Here is a 20,959-nt window from a genome sequence, read left to right on the forward strand (position 1 = left end):
TCAAGAAAAATGGAGATACTGTTTATAGCAAGAATTCGTGTATTTCAATTAGTTCATATTTTTTCAGTTATTCAGTTTTCAGTAACGTACAATTTTCTCTCATTTCTTTCACAGTGGAGTACATTTCAAAGTCAATGTCCTGTGTGTTCGTATTTACATATACACCCAAAATAGTGTTTAGGCAAGGATACCCAACCCTCAGTACTTTTTCTCAATCGATTCCAAATTTACTTGAGTCCACGATTGTCATTTTTTGTAGGTCAGTTTCTCAGTCACCTCCTCTTCATCCTTCAGCTTCATTTATTTATTCATTTATTCACTCAGTTAGTTATTATGTTGTTTATGTATGTATGTATTTATTCACACCCATAATACATTCGTCTCCGTGAAAATGCCCAACTCGCAACCCGTTTTCTTAGTCTTATTCTTTTTCATTAATTTATTTGAGTCCACGATTAATCTTCCTCATTTCAACCTCCTCTTATATTATCTCCTCTACTCCTCTTTGCCTCTCAATCTATTTATCTCTATATCTATTTTCAACCCCAATAAATTCTCATACGCCAGGATACCCAACTCTCAATTCGTTTTCTTTTAACTTATTCTCCCATTAATTTGACTCCATGATTAATCTTTCTTATCTTAACCTCCTTCTCTATATCCTCTCCTCCCCTTTACTTCTCTATCTGTTTACCTCTATACTTATTTACACTCTTAAGTAAGGATACCCAACTCTCAAGCCGTTTTCTTTACCTTCTTCTTTTCTTCATCTACTTGAGTCCACGCTGGAATCTTACGTCACCTGCTCCCCCCATCCCACCTCTACCTACCTCCTTCAGTGTTTCCTTGGCTGTGACTGAGAGCGGGTGTATGTTGTCTCTCTCCAGCACCTCAGACATCGAAGAAAACATGTCTAGTGTCTTATTATAGGTTGAAGATGGCGTTAGCGAGATGCGTGTGGGTGCTAGCGTTCACCTGGTGCCTCGGTAAGTTCTAAAAGCCACAAAAAAAATCGTATTTACCTGTGGAACTTAAAGGAAATCCACTTAGTCTCCCTCTTGCCAGCTTGGATCACTTTCTATTTCATTCAATTCACCTGCTAGTTTTTCTTTGGTATGTGAGTTTGTGTGCGTGTTGGTGTGGTATGTGGGTGTATGTGTGTGTACGTGTGTATGTGTGTGTTTGGAAATGGGGGTATGGGGTATGGGCATGATTCAGGTAGGGAGAATGTGTGTGTGTGTGTGTGTGTGTTTGTGTGTGTCTCATTTCCGGTTCATAACTGTCCTTGGCTCATGATATTTGTCTCGGGAATTCGATTTTATGTGCGCGTGTGTGTGTGTGTGTGTGTGTGTGTGTGTGTGGAGGGAGAGAGAGAGAGAGAGAGAGAGAGAGAGAGAGAGAGGGAAATATTTCGTCTCTCTCTCTCTCTCTCTCTCTCTCTCTCTCTCTCTCTCTCTCTCTCTCTCTCTCTCTCTCTCTCTCTCTGGGGTAATGATTCTAGCGTGTAAGATAAGCTTAAAATTCCGTTATTCTCTCTCTCTCTCTCTCTCTCTCTCTCTCTCTCTCTCTCTCTCTCTCTCTCTCTCTCTCTCTCTCTCTCTCTCTCTCTCTCTCTCTCTCTCTCTCTCTCTCTCCCTGTGTTTGTTACCCAGAGAGAGAGAGAGAGAGAGAGAGAGAGAGAGAGAGAGAGAGAGAGAGAGAGAGAGAGAGAGAGAGAGAGAGAGAGAGAGAGAGAGAGGAGACACGAGACGAGTGACTGGACAGAGCGGAGAAAGTTGTTATTTCTCTCTCTCTCTCTCTCTCTCTCTCGTGGACATTACAAATTCCTCTCTTTCCGTCAAATTTTTCCTCCTATTCTTCTTCGTCTTATTCTACTTACGGGAGCTAAGGTTCTTATGTTCTTATGTTCTTATTATTTGCATTCTTTTTCTTCTTTTTATTGTTGTTATTATCATTTTCATCATTCATCAAACCTTTTCTCCTCGTACAGTAGTTTCCAATCCCTTTAAACACTAACAGATGCAAAAAAGAGAGATCCAATCCCATCATTTGGTGTTCGATTACATTGTTAATTTGTATCTGATTACACATATCCTAGATTATAATGAAAGGACGAGGTGAAGGAGGAGGAGGAGGAGGAGAATAGGAAGAACGGGAAGAGGAGGAGGAGGAGGAGGAGGAGGAGTTAGTGGTGAGTAAGATGAGGGTGACTAGAGGAAAGAGGAGGAGGAGGAGGAGGAGAAGAAGAATAGGAATAACGGGAAGAGGAGGAGGAGGAGGAGGAGAAGAATAGGAAGAACGGGAAGAGGAGGAGGAGGAGGAGTTAGTGGTGAGTAAGATGAAGATGACTAGAGGAAAGAGGAGGAGGAGGAGGAGGAGAAGAAGGAGGAGAAGAAGAATATAAAGAACGTATTAGAGGAGGAGGAGGAAACGAAGAACGAAGCACAAAGTCGAGGAGAAGGAGGAGTAGGAAAAACAATAAAAAACAAGTAAAACAGAAGTAACAAATAACAAAAACAAAGAATGAATGACGAAAACCAAATAAGAGAAGCTAAACAGAAGAGGAAACCGCTAACTTATACATACAAATCCCTTAAAGAAAACGGGGTCACAATATTACCTTGGCATATACTGATCGCAACCTTTAACGAAACCTGAACGGAGAGGTGAGGTAAGACTTACAGGCGAGACAGGTAAGCAATCAAGGAGCCCCCAGGTGTTGAAATAACGTTAATGAAGCTACGTGAAGGTGATTAAGCGAGCGTAGTCAATGGATAACGTAGACTGGAAAGGTTTTGTTTGTGTTGATCGAATGCAGTCTTCCTACAAGGCCGTTTAGCTGCACTGTTCCGCGCTGGCATTTTGAAGTGTAGGCTATGCGTGTTTCATCTCTCTCTCTCTCTCTCTCTCTCTCTCTCTCTCTCTCTCTCTCTCTCTCTCTCGGTAATTGAATTTTTGCTGTGAATACAAATGAGAGAGATACAGGAGGAGGAGGAGGAGGAGGGAGAGAAAAACGAAGAGAAAGAAGAAGAGGGGGAGGAGGAGGAAAGACGAAGGAATGAAAACGAAGACGAGGAAGAGGAGGAAGAAGAACAAAAGGAAAGAGAAGAATAGAAAGAGAAGAGGGAAGAAAAAGGAGGAGGAGGAGGAGGAAATGTAAGAAACTATCGAACAGGGAGAACAAAGAAAAGGAGAAGGAGACAGAGCAGAAGGTGAACGAGAAATACGATAAAGAAGAAGAAGAAGAAGAAGAAGAAGAAGAAGAAGGAGGAATATAAAACGAAATCATCAAAACACTTTAAAATCTAACATCACAACACGCAAAATCAAACCCCATCAATTCCTCAATCACCAAGTCCCCATCTCTATTTCCAATCCATTCCCCTGACCTATTTCCTAACTCTCCTAGCCTATCATAGTCACTCCACATCTATCAATCTCTAGCAAGTGGTATGTGGTATGTGGCCCGGTTAGGCTAGTCGTAAATGGATAAAAAGTGGCCTTGGGTATGTTTTTTTCTCTCTCTCTCTCTCTCTCTCTCTCTCTCTCTCTCTCTCTCTCTCTCTCTCTCTGTTGATTTGAGGTTAGTTAGGTGTGTGTGTGTGTGTGTGTGTTTGTGGTTTTGTGTAGCCTAGCAGTCCATGTTTTCTTGTTCCAATGCTTTCTTTTCTTCTTCGCGTTTTCGTTGTTCTTTTAAAATGTGTTTGTTATGATTTCCGTAGCCTAGGATTTCTATTTTGTCTACTTCTTGTTCTTCTTCTTCTTCTTCTTCTTCTTCTTCTTCTTCTTTGCATAGTCTAGCATTCCATATTCTCTTCTCTTTCCTTCTTCTTCCTCTTCGTTTTTCTCTTATTTTTCTTTTGTTTCTTCTTTTAAATATATAATGATGATGATTTGAATAGTTTTTGCATTCCACTTTCTCCTTTCTTCTTCTTCTTCTTCTTCTTCTTCTTCTTGTGATTTATAGGAAGTAGGAAGTGAGCCAATATCCTTCGCTTGCCTCCTCCTCCTACTCTCTCTCTCTCTCTCTCTCTCTCTCTCTCTCTCTCTCTCTCTCTCTCTCTCTCTCTCTCTCTCTCTCTCTCTCTCTCTCTCTCCTCCATATTACAGTTATCTTCCCTTTATTTCTTCACTCTTTCTTACCCTCTCTCTCTCCTTCCTTCCTTCCTTCCCTCCTTCCTTCCTTCCTTCCTTCCTTTCTTTCTTCCCTTCCCTCTTCCATTCTCCTATCTCCATTTCTTCATCTTTTCCTTCCCTTCTTCCTTCCTTTCTTCCTCCATTTCCTTCTCCTCTCCCATTCCTTCATCCTTTTCCCATTCTTTCTCTCTCCTTCCATTCCTTCCCTTTTCTTCCCATTTTCTTTCTCCTCATCCTCCTTCAATTTCCTCCTCTCCAGCATTCATTCCTTCTCTTCTCTCCCCTTTCCTTCCATCCCCTCTCTTCTCTCCACCCTTCTCCCTCCTCCTCCTCCTCCTCCTTCACCTCACCAGATAGAGTTGGTCTCCTTGGCAGTAAGAGGAAGGTAACCCACAGACCCGTTGGCGATAAAGTTGAAAGTCCTTAAATAGATTATGACTCCTTCGCCTTTGTATATACCGTTTGGGTGGAGTCGAGGCTGGCTGGACGGGGAGAGAGAGAGAGAGAGAGGGGGGGGCGGTAAGAGGAGGAAGGGAAGGGAAGGGGAGAGAGAGGGGAAGAAGGAGGAGAAGGAAGAGAAGGAGGAGGAAGGAATGAAGAAGGGAATGGGAGAGATAGAGAGAAGAAGAAGAGAAAGGGAAGGAGAGAGAGAGAGAGAGAGAGAGAGAGAGAGAATAGAAGGAAGAAAGGAAGAAGGGAATCCAAGGTGTCCTGAAGAATACAAGAATGGGTTCAGAATCTCTTAAAAGTCATGTTAGTGGGATTGAACTCTCTTTGTCTGCACTCAAGCCTATGATGTGATGAGTCATCTGAAACTGTAAAAAAATGTAATGTTACGAAAGAAGGAACAAGAGAATCAGTGTGAATCCTTTATACTGTGTGAGCTTGTGTTTGAATTCTCTTTAAAGGAATTCAAGCCTATGTTAATGATTCGTGTTGGAGTGTAGAATGTGTTTAGCGTAAGTTTGTATGGTTTAAGTAATATATTTTCTTCTTTTTCTTCTTTTTTCTTCTTTTCTTCTTCGGTTTCTTCTTTGTCTTCTTCTTCTTCTTCTTTTTCTTCCTCTTCTTTCCTTCTTCTTCGTCTTCTTCTTCTTTTTCTTTCTCCTTTCCTTTTCCTTCTTCTTTTTCTTCTTTTTCTTTCCTTTCTTCCTTCTTTTTTGTCTTTCTTTTCTTCCTCCTTTCCTTCCTCCCTTCCTTCCACCCTTCCTTCCTTCCTTCCTTCCTCCCTTCCTTCCTTCCTTCCTTCCACTACTTCTATTCCTTTTCTTTCTTCTTCATCATCCCCTTTCTTCTTTTTAATACTGTTGTTGTTATTGTTGTCGTTGTTTTCAGAGAGCCAACCACCAGGTGAATGACACTTAATTACCTTCTCTCAACAGGTGTGTGCTCGGCCAGCGACGGTTATGTAGGCAAGAAGATTGGAGAGATGAACAGCTACCACCACCAGGTACTCCTCTCTCTCTCTCCCCCTCTCTCTCTCTCTCTCTGGGTATGGTAAAGTCACTGAGTATGAAGAGAATGAAAAGGAGAGAACGGATAAAGAAGGAATGCGTGAGTACAGTTGATGATGCGAGCGACGGGGAATGATAGAAAGAGGAGACATAGAGAGATAGAATAGAGAAACAGAGATAGAGAGAATGAAAGAATGAGGAAACTATAGTATGCAAGAGAGAACAGGGTGAAAGAATAGAGAGAAGGAGAGAAGAAAAGGAGAAGAAAGGAACTGGCGTGCGTAAGAATGGAGAGAGTTAACTGAAGGAAAAAAAGAGACATCTGCTGAGGTAATCTTTTCCTAGTATCCCAGAGAGAGAGAGAGAGAGCAATCATATCAAAGTCAACCTAGTTACAAACCTTTACCTGTCAACCTATCCGCCTGTATTTACCTGTGTGCGTGTCGACAGGTGGGCGGTGACGTGTACGCGGTGGACGAGACGACTCTGCTTATCAAGAACTTTATGTACGATGGTAACGGCGGAGACACCTTCTTCTGGGCAGGGTCACGCCCCCGCCCAGGACCCCAGGGCTTCATTGTGCCAAACGAGCTAGGCAGGTGAGTGTGTGTGTGTGTGGACGTTTTCTACCGCCACAAACTATTCAACGTTATTCTTACCCTCACGTTTTCTTTTATCCTTGCAGTACCAACGTTTTATACCGCTGCTTATCATAAAACGTTTCTCTCGACTTTCTCTCTCTCTCACCCCTCCAGTACCAACGTTTTTCACCGCTACCAACTATTAAACGTTCATCTTACCTTCTCTCTCTTTCACCCCTTCAGTACCAACGTTTCCCACCGCTACTAATTCTTAAACGTTCATCTGACCCTCTCGTTCTCTTTCACCCCTCCAGTACCAACGTTTTCTACCACTACTAACTCTTAAACGTTCATTTTACCCTCTCGTTCTCTCTCACCCCTCCAGTACCAACGTTTTCTACCACTACTAACTCTTAAACGTTCATTTTACCCTCTCGTTCTCTTTCACCCCTCCAGTACCAACGTTTTATACCACTACTAACTCTTAAACGTTCATCTGACCCTCTCGTTCTCTTTCACCCCTCCAGTACCAACGTTTTCTACCACTACTAACTCTTAAACGTTCATCTGACCCTCTCGTTCTCTTTCACCCCTCCAGTACCAACGTTTCCCACCGCTACTAATTCTTAAACGTTCATCTGACCCTCTCGTTCTCTTTCACCCCTTCAGTACCAACGTTTTCTACCACTACTAACTCTTAAACGTTCATCTTACCCTCTCGTTCTCTTTCACCCCTCCAGTACCAACGTTTTCTACCACTACTAACTCTTAAACGTTCATCTTACCCTCTCGTTCCCTTTCACCCCTCCAGTACCAACGTTTTATACCGCTACTTATCATAAAACGTTCCTCTCAACCTTCTCTCTCTTTCACCCTGGCAGGACCAACGTTCTCGACCGGTATCTCAACAAGGACATCACACTGACCCTTCCTGACCAGAAAACCATCACGGAAATAAAGTGGCTGGCTATTTATGACCTCAGCAGACTGGTAAGACCTATTTCTGTACCCATGGCCCATCTTTGTGTATTTTAGCCCATTTCTGTGTATCAATGGCCCTTTTCTGTGTATCAATGGTCCCTTTCTGTGTATCAATGGTCCCTTTTCTGTGTATCAATGGCCCCTTCTCTGTATCAATGGCCCCTTTCTGTGTATCAATGGCCCCTTTCTGTGTATCAATGGCCCTTTTCTGTGTATCAATGGTCCCTTTCTGTGTATCAATGGTCCTTTCTGTGTATCAATGGTCCCTTTCTGTGTATCAATGGCCCCTTCTCTGTGTATCAATGGCCCCTTCTCTGTGTATCAATGGTCCCTTCTCTGTATCAATGGCCCTTTTCTGTGTATCAATGGTCCCTTTCTGTGTATCAATGGCCCCTTCTCTGTGTATCAATGGCCCCTTCTCTGTGTATCAATGGTCCCTTCTCTGTATCAATGGCCCCTTTTCTGTGTATCAATGGTCCCTTTTCTGTGTATCAATGGCCCCTTTCTGTGTACCAATGGCCTTGAGTTGAAATGGATGTTGATATACCGAATCCTCTCTCTCTCCTCTCTCTTCTCTCTCAGGAACCCTTCGGCGACATCTACATCCCCGAGGGGTTCGAACCACCGCAGAAGATCGTGCTCAACAAGCTTTCATCCAAGACCAAGGAGGTGCAGAGTGGCGGCGTGGTGATTGCCGACTCCAAGACCATCGTGATTGAAGGTGTGTGTGTGTGTGTGTGTGTGTGTGTGTGGTTAGCGTGACTAGCTACGAAACCGCAGTCCTGCATTCGAATCCCAGCCACATCATCATCATCATCCTCAACTATATCTCCCTTTCCAGACTTCTCGTACAATGGTCGCGGCACTGATGTCCATTTCTGGGTGGGTGTTGGGCCGCAGCCACACTCCAAGGGGAACAAAATCCCGGATGAACATGGATAGTGAGTTGCCCTTATTAATCGTCTCCTTATTTTACTTCATATTCTCCCCATTTTCTCTTTTTTTTTATGGTGGGGAAATTGTACGTTTGTTTTCTTCACTTCCTCTGTGTCCGCTTTTATCAGCTGTGTGTGTGTGTGTGTCTTTCATCTTCGTTTTCTTTGCGTTTTGTGTATTCCTTCATCCTCCTTCCTTCTTTGCTATGAGCCTTCTTCTTTTGCTTCTTATTCCCTGTTTCTCTTATTTGCCCAACTTCCCATTCTCTAGTAAGTGCACAAATTGGTTCTCTCCTTATTTTACATCATATTCTTCTTCTTTATCTCTTTTTATGGATAGTTAGTCTTTGTTATGAGTCTTTTTCCTTTGCCTCTTTTTCTCAGTTTCTCTTTGTCCAGTTTCCCATTCTCTAGTAGTGCAAAATTTGGTTCATTCCTTTTCCGTTTTTCCTTTACAGTTCATTCTCTTTTCCTTCTCTGTACTCTCATTCTTTTCCCTTTCCTCCTTCCTTCCATTCATTCTCTTTCCCTTCTCTGTACTCTCATTCTTTTCCTCTTCTCCTTCCTTCCATTCATTCTCTTTCCCTTCTCTTTACTCTCATTCTTCTCCCTTTCCTCCTTCCTTCCATTCATTCTCTTTCCCTTCTCTTTACTCTCATTCTTCTCCCTTTCCTCCTTCCTTCCATTCATTCTCTTTCCCTTCTCTTTACTCTCATTCTTCTCCCTTTCTCCTTCCTTCTATCCTTCATCCCCTCTCTTTACTCTCATTCTTCTCCTTTCCTCCTTCCTTCTATGCTTTCTCTTTCCCTTCCTTCCCTCCCACTCCCTCCTTCTCTTCCTCTTCTCCTCTTTACTACTGCTTATTCTCTCTTCCCTCTTTCTATCTTACCTCTAACTCTATTCTTACATTCCATTCTCTCTTCCCTCCTTCTATCCTAGCTCTAACTCTCTTCTTACATTCCATTAACATATAGTCCTCTAGTTCCTCACTGTCATTCTATTCAACAAAACCAAGCAAAACAAAGGTATGCATCCCTTCCTCCTCCTCTGTACCAGTCACCACTAACACTAAAGAGATGAACAAGAGAAAATACTCGTTCTTCATCCTTCAGTACGTTCCATAGCCCTTTCATTCTCTTCTAACAAGCCACCGGTCTCTCCTTCCCCTACACCCAGCATGACGCCGCTTCAGAAGTACAGGAAAAAGACCATCACCTTAGAGCTGCCGGGAGATCTCACCGTCTTCACCGTGGACTGGCTGGCCATTTACGACATCACCGAAGACAGAGTGCTCGGCTCCATCATCATCCCGGAGGAGCTGAACGTGCCGCCCTCGCTCGTCGAAATCATAGTGAGTAGAAAGGAGGATAAAAAGACCTGTGCTATGTTGTCTAAGGGTTAAAAAGGGTGGTAGGGAAGTTATTTTGATGCCTCGTCGAAATCATAGTGAGTAGAAAGGAGGATAAATAGACCTGTGCTATGTTGTCTAGGGGTTAAAAAGAGAAGGGAAGTTATTTTGATGCCTCGTTGAAATCATAGTGAGTAGAAAGGAGGATAAATAGACCTGTGCTATGTTGTCTAGGGGTTAAAAAGAGAAGGGAAGTTATGTTGATGCCTCGTTAAAATCACAGTGAGTAGAAAGGAGGATAAATAGACCTCAATCCCATGTTGTCGTAAGGTTATACTTGGTTACAGGAGAGAAATTATGTCCTTTATACCAGTCAGTCTCTTAAGTACCATGACTAGTTTTCTTTCTATCGGAGCAAATAAGTCGACACAAATTATTCTCTCTCTCCTTCTCATCAGTAACTTATTCCCATGTGGTCTTAAGGTTATACTTGGTTACAGGAGAGTAAGTTTGTCCATTATACCAGTCAGTCTCTTAAGTACCATGATTAGTTTCCTTTCTATCTGAGTAAATACGTCAAAACAAATTATTCTCTCTCTCCTTCTCATCAGTAACTTCTTTCATTATATCATTCAGTCTCTCACCATGATTAGTTTTCTTTCCCTCTGAGCAAATACGTCGAGACAAATTACTCTCTCTCTCCTTCTCATCAGTAACTTCTTCCATTATATCATTCAGCCTCTTACCATGATTAGTTTTCTTTCCCTCTGAGCAAATACGTCGAGACAAATTACTCTCTCTCTCCTTCTCATCAGTAACTTCTTCCACTATATCATTCAGGCTCACCGTGATTAGTTTTCTTTCCCTTTGAGCAAAACGTCGAGACAGATTACTCTCTCTCTCCTTCTCATCAGTAACTTCTTTCATTCTATCATTCAGCCTCTTACCATGATTAGTTTTCTTTCTATCAGAGCAAATACGTCGACACAAATTATTATATCTCTCCTTCTCATCAGTAACTTCTTTCATTATATCATTCAGCCTCTTACCATGATTAGTTTTCTTTCCCTCTGAGTAAATACATCGACACAAATTATTCTCTCTCTCCTCATCAGTAACTTCTTTCATTCTATCATTCAGCCTCTTACCATGATTAGTTTCCTTTCTATCTGAGTAAATACGTCGACACAAATTATTCTCTCTCTCCTCATCAGTAACTTCTTCCATTCTATCATTCAACCTCTTACCATGATTAGTTTTCTTTCTATCAGAGCAAATATGTCGACACAAATTATTATATATCTCCTTCTCATCAGTAACTTCTTCCACTATATCATTCAGGCTCACCGTGATTAGTTTCCTTTCCCTTTGAGCAAAACGTCGAGACAAATTATTCTCTCTCTCCTCATCAGTAACTTCTTCCATTCTATCATGCAACCTCTTACCATGATTAGTTTCCTTTCTATCTGAGCAAATACGTCGACACAAATTACTCTCTCTCTCCTTCTCATCAGTAACTTCTTCCATTTTATCATTCAGCCTCTTACCATGATTAGTTTTCTTTCTATCTGAGCAAATACGTCGACACAAATTATTCTCTCTCTCCTTCTCATCAGTAACTTCTTCCACTGTATCATTCAGGCTCACCGTGATTAGTTTCCTTTCCCTCTGAGCAAATACATCCCAATACTCCCTCTCTCTCCTCCTCCTCAGCCTCACACCAACGCCATGCCAAACTGCGAGCAACTCCACAGGGATATGATGGTGTCCTGGGATGTTTATGCTGACCAGATCACCGTGGAGCTCGCCGGACAAGTGGGTGAGTGACTGGTGACGTGGTGGTGGTGGTGAGGTGTGGTGAGTTTGGTGATGAGTGTTGGATTGTGGTGGTGAAGGTTGTGTAACTTGTGTGTGTGGTGGAGTTTTGCAGGATTAAGTCAGTCTTGTGTGTGTGTGTGCGTGTGTGTGTGTGTGTGTGTTAACCTAGTTCCAGTAAACAGAATTTTAATTAGGCCTGTGTAGTCCTTTTTTCATAACTCTTTCTATCTAACTTCATCTAACTTTGTGTGTGTGTGTGTGTGTGTGTGTGTGTGTTAACCTAGTTCCAGTATACAGAATTTTAATTAGACCTGTGTAGTCCTTTTTTCATAACTCTTTCTATCTAACTTCATCTGACTTTGTGTGTGTGTGTGTGTGTGTGTGTGTGTGTGTGTGTGTGTGTGTTAACCTAGTTCCAGTATACAGAATTTTAATTAGACCTGTGTAGTCCTTTTTTCATAACTCTTTCTATCTAACTTCATCTGACTTTGTGTGTGTGTGTGTGTGTGTGTGTGTGTGTGTGTTAACCTAGTTCCAGTATACAGAATTTTAATTAGGCCTGGGTAGTCCTTTTTTCATAACTCTTTCTATCTAACTTCATCTGACTTTGTGTGTGTGTGTGTGTGTGTGTGTGTGTGTGTGTGTGTGTTAACCTAGTTCCAGTATACAGAATTTTAATTAGGCCTGGGTAGTCCTTTTTTCATAACTCTTTCTATCTAACTTCATCTGACTTTGTGTGTGTGTGTGTGTGTGTGTGTGTGTGTGTGTGTGTGTGTGTGTGTGTGTGTGTTAACCTAGTTCCAGTATACAGAATTTTAATTAGACCTGTGTAGTCCTTTTTTCATAACTCTTTCTATCTAACTTCATCTGACTTTGTGTGTGTGTGTGTGTGTGTGTGTGTGTGTGTGTTAACCTAGTTCCAGTATACAGAATTTTAATTAGGCCTGGGTAGTCCTTTTTTCATAACTCTTTCTATCTAACTTCATCTGACTTTGTGTGTGTGTGTGTGTGTGTGTGTGTGTGTGTGTGTGTGTGTGTGTGTTAACCTAGTTCCAGTAAACATAATTTTAATTAGGCCTGTGTTGTCCTTTTTTCATAACTCTTTCTATCTAACTTCATCTGACTTTGTGTGTGTGTATGTGTGTGTGTGTGTGTGTGTGTGTGTGTGTGTGTGTGTGTGTGTGTGTGTGTTAACCTAGTTCCAGTAAACAGAATTTTAATTAGGCCTGTGTTGTCCTTTTTTCATAACTATCTAACTTCATCTAACTTTTTTTTTTTTTTTTTTTGTGTGTGTGTGTGTGTGTGTGTGTGTGTGTGTGTGTGTGTGTGTCCAGGTGTGTAAGTCATATGCGTCCCCGACAGGTGAGGACGACTACATGGCCTTCGGAATGAGCGGGTCGCCGACGGAGCCTAAAATGGATGGCGGTGATGTGGCGGTTGTTCACATGGATGGCTACCTGGGCAGCCTCCGGGACTACAACCTCTCCTCCTATATGCCGGTGCGTGGTGACCTGACCTGTGACCTTACCTCTATGTGTCAATCTGTCCTCATACATGCCTGTACGGGCCCTGACTTGCATCCTTATCTACGTGTCTTTACCTGTATTCTTACCTGTATGTCTCCTTACCTGTGTTACTTTTTACCTGTATGTCATAACTTGCATTCTGTCTTGTGTGTGTGTGTGTGTGTGTGTGTGTGTGTGTGTGTGTGTGTGTGTGTGTGTGTGTGTCGCTTCCCTTTTTCCCTCTTCCTCCTTCCTCTCCCTGTTACCTTCATTCCTCCCACCCTTAATCTTTCTCCTTTTTCTCTCCCCATCTCGTCCCCTGGCAATCTCTCGCTTCCTTTTCTTCTCTCCCTCCCCCAAAACTTATCTCGCCCTCCCTTCCTCCCTAGACCCCCTTCCTCTTCCTGTCCTTCATTCCTCCCACCCTTCATCTTTCTCCTTTTCTCTCCATCTCGTCCCCTGGCAATCTCTCCTTCCTTCCTTCATTCCCTCCAAACTTTTATCTTCCCTCCCTTCCTCCCTATACCCCCTTCCTCTTCCTGTCACCTTCATTCCTCCCACCCTTAATCTTTCTCCTTTTTCTCTCCCCATCTCGTCCCCTGGCAATCTCTCCCTTCCTTTCCTTCACTCCCTCCCCAGAAACTTATCTCTCCTTCTTTCTAATGCACTTAACTACTAAAATAGCTCTCCCTTACTTCCCTTTCTCTCCCTCATAACCCTCTCTTCTCCCTCCCCCAATCCACCGAGCTACCAAAACATCTTTCCTTCCCTCCCTTTCTCACCCTCATAACCTCCTCTCCTCCCTCCCCAGTGCACCAAGCTACCAAAACAGCTCTCCTTTCCTTCCCTCCCTTTCTCTCCCTCATAACCTCCTCTCCTCCCTTTCCCCCCAGTGCACCAAGCTACTAGAACAACATAAGGGCGTGTGTGATGACGAGAAGGTGGACAACAAACAGGATTACCAAGAGTTCAGCAGCAAGAGGGAAAATGGACTCAACATCTTTACCTTCAGACGTCGACTGGGGACGCGTATGTTTGTGTCCTGTTTTGTACCTGTCTCTGTCTTGTATCAGTGTTGTTCTCTCTCTGTTCATGTCGGTTTCCTCTTTCCTTAATTCTTTATCTCCTTCTTTATCCTCCTCGTATGTTTGTGTCCTGTTTTGTACCTGTCTTTGTCTTGTATCAATGTTGTTCTCTCCCTGTTGATGTCGCTTTCCTCCTTCCTTCTTTATCTTCTTTTTCTTCCTCCTTCCCTCTAATTTCTTTCATTGTCTTCTTTCTTGCATACTTTTTTATCTCCTTCCTTTCTAATCTGTTTTCCTTCTGTACCTTGTCTTTGAACGTCTTGCTATTCACGATCTTCAGTTTTTTTTTTTTTTTTTTTTCTCTCTCACTCGCTACCTTAGTCCTGTGCTTCTCTCTCTCTCTCTCTCTCTCTCTCTCTCTCTCTCTCCTTCTGTTTGTATGTTCGTGTGTTCGTATGTCTTATAATACTTTTCATTATTCACTATCTTAATTCAGTATTTTTCTCTTTCTCTCATTCTCTGCCTTATATCTCTGCTTTTTTCTCTCTCTATTCTCTTTTTCTCTTTACTTCCGTTCGTATGTTCATATGTTCGTATGTCTTATAGTACTTCTCTTTCTCATTCACTGCCTTATATCTCTGCTTCTTTTTCTCTCTCTACTCTTCCTCTCTCTACGTCTGTCTCTACATTCTTCCTCTGTACCGCCATGATGTGTTATAGTAATGTATCCTTGTGTCCGTAGCTGACCCTGGAGACATACCGTACCCTGACAAGGGGGAGGCCATGATCATCTGGGCCATGGGACATCTGGACCATAACCGCGAACCCACTATGCACTACGCCTGGTCCAAGGTAAGAGGAGACAACAAGCAGTCACTTTAGTTTCATGTAAGATGCCTCAGTTTCATATAGTTTCCCTTTCCACCCATACAGCACAAGCAGCCCGTTGTCACCTCAGTTTCATTAAGTTTTTGTAAGGTACATCAACATCAGTATAGTTCCCCTTCCCTCTTCAGTACAAGCAGCCCATCGAGTTCACAAGGAAGGCCACGGAGAGGAAATGCTTCGCGTTCACCAGGGCTCGAGAGGAGAAGCCAAAGCTGTGAGTAGCCTGAGAGAGAGAGAGAGAGAGAGAGAGAGAGAGAGAGAGAGAGAGAGAGAGAGAGAGGAGGAAGAGCAATGTATGTTTGTAGTCGTAGAGAGAGAAAAGAGGAGGAGAAGGAAGAGGAATGTTTTTTTGTACTTTCCCTTGCTTTTTTATTACTTTTTTCCTTGAGAGAGAGAGAGAGAGAGAGAGAGAGAGAGAGAGAGAGAGAGGTATCCTATATTGCATCTTAAACCATTTATATATAATTTTCAAGAGAGAGAAAGACGAAGAAGGAAAAACTAACAAAGACAGACAGACAGACAGACGGACAAAAAGACAGACAAAACTAAATGAGGGTAGCAGACAGACAGACAGACAAAAAGACAGACAAACCTAAATGAGACTAAGAAACAGACAGACAGACAGACAAACAGAGACAGACAAGATTAACCGAGTGTCATTTTTCTACCCCTCCAGGAGAGGTTGGAAGCGCTTTCACCTCGCTGACCCCGCGGCGAAGGAGTTCAACGCCACGATTGGTCCTGACGGGGGGCCGCGGGGCTACGAGTCTATCACAGGACGTAAGGACTGGCTTATTTTTCTTTTTTTTTCTCTTTACTTCATTATCCCCTGAAACATCAACATCATCAGCTCTCAGGGGTTGACGCAAGACTTTCTACCCCAGCTCACTCTTTCATATGCTGTCCAAATCCCTTCTGCAAGAGTTAACCAGCATCTTCATTCTTTCTTTCTTTTTCTTCTCTTTCTTTCCATTATCCCCTGAAACATCAACATCATCAGCTCTCAGGGGGTGACGCAAGACTTTCCACTCCAGCTCACTCTTTCATATGCTGTCCAAATCCCCTCTGCAAGAGTTAATCTGCATCGTTATTCTTTCATCCTTTTTGCTGATAAACTCTTTAAAAACATCATCATCATCATTATCAGTTCTCAGGGGGTACACAAGACTATCTACTCCAGCTCACCCCTATGTATGCTGTCCAAATCCCTTCTGCAAAAGTTAACCAGCATCTTCATTCTTTCAACACTTTTGCTTGTCAGACGAGTGTTCTTTCTTTCGTTACACTTTCACTTCTAATGACTTCAACTGACTTGGAGAATAATTCAAAAGTTTATCCTATAGTTGACAACCTGTTTCTCTCTTTTCTTCTCTACGATTCCACTTCTTACGCTGATTTCTGGCACCAACAGAGAATGCGGAGAGCGGTCTGGCCTGGTACATCAATGGGTTCCTATCGCCCGACCTGTACATCAAGAGGAACACCAAGTACAGGTTCCTGGTGATGGGTGGTTCGAATCCCCACGACCCCAAGAGCTACCACCCGCTCATCATCACAGGTAGGCCTCAACACCCCTCCGTGGGATCTGATACCATTACGCTGAGGATCTTTTGTTTGTTGTGTCTGAATCTGGAGAGAGGAAGAGGAAGAGAATGATGTTTATGGGTATTAAGAAACGGATACGAAAGAAGTAATAAGATATGAGTAGGAGAAGAAAGAGTAGGCAGAGGAGAAAGATAACGAATAGGGAGAGAACGTAGAGGGTGTAAAAAGGCATTAAAAAGAGAAATGAAAGGAGAAAGAAAAGGAGAAGGAGAAGAAGGAAAAGTAGGCAGAGGAAGTGGAGGATATCAGGAGACTTTAAGAAGAAAATGAAAGAAAGAGAAAGAGAGAGAACAGTAGGCAGAGAAAGGAGAAGGAGAAAGAGTAGGCAGAGGAAGGGAGGATATGTGTAGGCATAATAAAAGACATGAAAGGAGAAAGAAGAGGAGAAGGGGGAAAAGGAGAAAGAGGAAAAAAAAGAAGAGTAGGTAGAGAAAGTGGAGGATATCTTTAGGCACTGAGAAGAAAAATTAAAGGAGGAGGAGAAAGACATCAAGAATCCCCTTAGTCATTACCTCTCTCCCCCTCCCTCAGATGAGCCTCACGGGGCCTACTCACAGCTCACGGAGGAGGAGCAGAAGGACGTACGAGTGCTGGCGGGCATCGGGTATTCAGTGAGGGGCAACTCGCGACCAACAGCAGGTGAGTCGGGCATCAGGTGCTCTCTCTCTCTCTCTGTCTCTGTTTCTGCCCTTCCTCCTTACCCTGTTCATTTATCCATCACAGGACGTAACGACTGGCATTTTTTTTTTCTTTTTCTTCTCTTTACTTCATTAACCCCTGAAACATCATCATCATCATTATCAGTTCTCAGGGGGTAACACAAGACTATCTACTCCAGTTCCTTCATATGCTGTCCAAATCCCTTCTGCAAGAGTTAACCAGCAGCTTCATTCTTTCATCCTTTTTTGCTGCTAAACTCGAGAACATCATCATCATTATCAGCTCTCAGGGGGTAACACAAGACTATCTACTCCAGCTCTTTCACATGCTGTCCAAATCCCTTCTGCAAGAGTTAACCAGCAGCTTCATTCTTTCATCCTTTTTTGCTGCTAAATTCGAGAACAACATCATCATCATTATCAGCAGACTATCTACTCAGCTCCTTCATATGCTGTCCAAAGAGTTAACCAGCAGCTTCATTCTTTCATCCTTTTGCTGATAAACTTTTCTCTTTCTTTCTTTCTCTTTCCTTTCAGTTCTCTTTAATCACCTCGTTTCGGGACTTCTTTTATTCACTATCTTTTGTATTCTTCTGTTTCTCATTCTCTGCTTTGTTTCCTTGGTTCACTTTCTCTCGGTCGTCACTGTTCTCCGTCCTCCCTCAGCGGGCCGCCTGTGTCTGTGGGAACACCCGCCGGACTTGGACAGAAGGAAGGACGTGGAGTTCACGACCTTCGAGCACTTCAGGAACCTTCTGCACCATGAGTGTGGCGAAGGTGAGTGACATGGCAATGATTTTTTAATATGTATCTCCTCGATCAAGGCAGTTTTATGTTGTTTACTTTGACTAATAGAAGTAAAACGATGGTAGTTTATATATTTCTACCCGTAAGTATAAGCAAAGCGATCATATATTTCACCATCAGACAAAGTAGGCTTTCTTGTTATGAACCTAAACTAGTATAAGTAAAATTATCATACGTATATTTCTACTCTAAGTAAAACAATCATATATTTCTCTATTCTCAAGTAAGGCAGCTTTCTTATAGTGTACCCTGGCTGGAAGAAGCTAAAAGATGACACTACAAATACTTCTACTTTCCAAAATAAGTATAAAAATCATCTAATTTCCCCCCACTCCCACCCCCGCCCCCCTCAGGCAAGCCAGCGGTCCTTGAATTCACGCCCAACAAGTCGTGGCCGGACATCGTCTACTACAACAGCTGGACCGCTCCGAACATGGGCTGGCGGATGCACATCCTGGACGAGATCAACACGGAGAAGATCCTCGAGGCGGCCGCCAGCAGTAGTCCGGGTCTGCACGGGTCGCACTGGTCGTCGGTGTACACTATGATGCTGTGGGTGACGGGGGTGTGGCTGGTGCTGCTGGTGGTGTAGATGTGTAATTCGCCGCGGCCTGATCATGTGTTGGACTCGTAATCGCCAGCAGGTACCCGCCCGACATGAGCAAGTGTACTTTATCGTCGATCTATGGCTACTGTGGGTGTGAGCGTGTGGGTGTAATTAGTAGAGATAAGGAAGAATAAATGAATGGATGCAATAGAGAGAGTGAGAGAGAAATATGTTAAGAGGAAGGACATATCAACAGAGGAATAATAAAGAGAAAGAGAAGCATAGAAATAGGTATATACAGAGAGAGATGGAGAAGGTACCGAGGATGGTGAATGACAATGAGCAACTGTAACGGTATTTTTAGATCAACACCAAAACTCACCATAATAAGTAGAAATAAAGAGAAAGGTAGTTAAGTTATATGTAGACAAGAAGAGAAATGTTTATTGGTAGTATTTAGAAAGAAGAAACGAAAGAGAAAAGTTAAGTCAAATAAAACCATGAATTGAACCCAAGTATTAAGAAAAGAAGGAAGATTAAGAGGAGGAGGATTTATATGAACAGTAAGAAGAATAGGAAGTCGTCTTGTAAAACTGGAATGGTAGGGAAAGAAAAAAGAAAAGAAAGAAAGACAAGTGAAGTCAAATAAAATAAACCAGTGAATTAAACCCAAGTCAAGCAAGCCAATAAGCAAGCCAATAGGGGTTTATACAAAGGTTTATCCCCGGCCCTCTACTAGAGTTTACATTGGCGTGTCTGTGTATGCGTATGTATGAAGAAGCGTATGTAAGTATATAGATGATTATGATGAAAACGATGACTGAGTGTTAATATTTGGCGCTAGAATTCTATCTCGTGCCCCAGTCTATACTCGCACTTATTATAGATGATGTGTGGAGGAGTCTATTGTTTTTCCATGCACACTTCCATGACCTTGTTCGTGTACATAGGAATAAGTTATGAGTGTTCAGTCGGCGTGATGACGTGTAGCGATGAGACCATGTACATTTGTTTACGTAATAATGTTTTAGTATATCGCACGAGTTTTATTGTATTCAAGTTTACCTTATTCTCTCTCTCTCTCTCTCTCTCTCTCTCTCTCTCTCTCTCTCTCTCTCTCTCTCTCTCTCTCTCTCTCTCTCTCTCTCTCTCTCTCTCTCTCTCTCTAAATAACTTAGTGAGCCGTTAAAAAGACATACAATCAAGCCTTATCATCATCAGCCACCATCATCAGCACTTCAGCAGCAGCTGTCAGTATTTATCTTGCCGTCATGGAGGAAGGTTGTGTGTTGAGTTCTCTCGTGTCTGCACTGGACGGAGATTTCACTGCAGTTTCGAGGTAATTGTCATTTGTTTACTGTAACGCGGCTTAAGATTAACATGGATTCTTCCTTCCCATTTTCATGTCATATATAGTTTGTTCTGTATTGCTTAATCACCTCGTTAACTACCCTGTTCTTCACTAACGAGGCATTTAAACACTAGACCAGAACTATAGACAACCATTGGACTATATACTTGTTCATTAGAATAGAGAAACCTACATTAGATCGGACATAAACAGGAGACGAGGTACTAAAACTAATTAACCACCTTATCGCTAATTAGCTCGTTCACCTGTAGGCTTATTCACTGGACTATAGACTTGTACATTAGAATAGAGAAACCTACATTAGATCGGACATAAACAGAAGACGAGGTACTAAAGAAACTAATTAACCACCCTAATTTTTTTTTTTTTTTTTTTTTTTTTTTTTTTTTTTTTTAAGTTGTTGCCTATTGCGCCGGTAGGCATCTTCCCGGTGGGGCCTGATGGTCGGTAGCTCGTTCACCTTCACTGTCAAGATACCTAGCGTTAAAGTACAACTAAATACCTGTACACTGGAATATATATTTATGCACCAGGCTGGATACATGAATACTAGACTAGATAGGCCTACTTAAACACCAGTCATTAACTACCTATTTCCGAACTACCTCATTCACGCTCACTGGCTAGATGATTCCGTAGTCGGTCATGCCATCAATCACGTTTAATTAAGGAGTCACTTGTGTATTTTGACCCCCGTGACCCTGTAGAGCTTCTTCAGGGGGTGGTCACTTAGAGAGAGAGAGAGAGAGAGAGAGAGAGAGAGAGAGAGAAACCCCCAACTAAGGGCCCGCGCACCCGAAGCGGCGAAGCGACGCAATTGGATCGCTCACTGAAACACTCGACAATTGTTAAAGGAGACATTCTTAAAGCTGTTTGTTAGTTTTTAATGTTTGTTCGTCGCTGGCTGCCAAGAATACTGTGAATCTTGGCCCTGAACAAAACATGCTGTACTATATGTTTACTGTAATATCGTTTGAGCAGCATTATTTCCTCGCTCGTGTGCCCCGCCGCGTGTTCCAGCCGTGTCATAAAATGCGCTTCGAGTGACTACCGTGTCCCCAAACCTCTTTTCCCTACTGAATTACAAGTATTTGGGTTTGTACGTTTATGACTGATTTTGGTGGAGGTGAAGGTAAGCGCAAGTTGATGTAACCATACCGACCTGGCGTGTGATCCTGAGTATGCAGTGACGGTGCCGTACTGGTTGAATGTTCTCTGCACCCTTGACGCATGCGGCTTCAAAGTGGTCAGCATCCTTGAGGGCCCTGTAGTACTGCGGGATGCTTTCAGAGTGCAA

General features: G+C 42.7%; 1 protein-coding gene across 1 annotated transcript; it reads left to right on the top strand.

Annotated features, from left to right (window-relative positions):
- The first annotated feature begins 842 nt into the window (after positions 1–842).
- On the top strand, positions 843–19,326 carry LOC126995165 (protein Skeletor, isoforms B/C-like). The gene is made up of 17 exons (XM_050854449.1): positions 843–986; positions 5,520–5,587; positions 6,042–6,190; positions 7,054–7,162; positions 7,736–7,874; positions 7,995–8,094; positions 9,265–9,439; positions 11,150–11,255; positions 12,617–12,753; positions 13,653–13,788; positions 14,527–14,636; positions 14,801–14,886; positions 15,349–15,452; positions 16,084–16,230; positions 16,809–16,916; positions 17,603–17,713; positions 18,097–19,326. The coding sequence occupies exons 1-17, from the start codon at positions 938–940 to the stop codon at positions 18,333–18,335; spliced, it is 2,073 nt and encodes a 690-aa protein (XP_050710406.1). The 5' UTR covers positions 843–937; the 3' UTR covers positions 18,336–19,326.
- The last annotated feature ends 1,633 nt before the right edge of the window (positions 19,327–20,959 follow it).

The sequence above is a fragment of the Eriocheir sinensis genome, chromosome 7 (genome assembly GCF_024679095.1).
Source record: "Eriocheir sinensis breed Jianghai 21 chromosome 7, ASM2467909v1, whole genome shotgun sequence".
Classification (NCBI taxonomy): Eukaryota; Metazoa; Arthropoda; class Malacostraca; order Decapoda; family Varunidae; genus Eriocheir; species Eriocheir sinensis.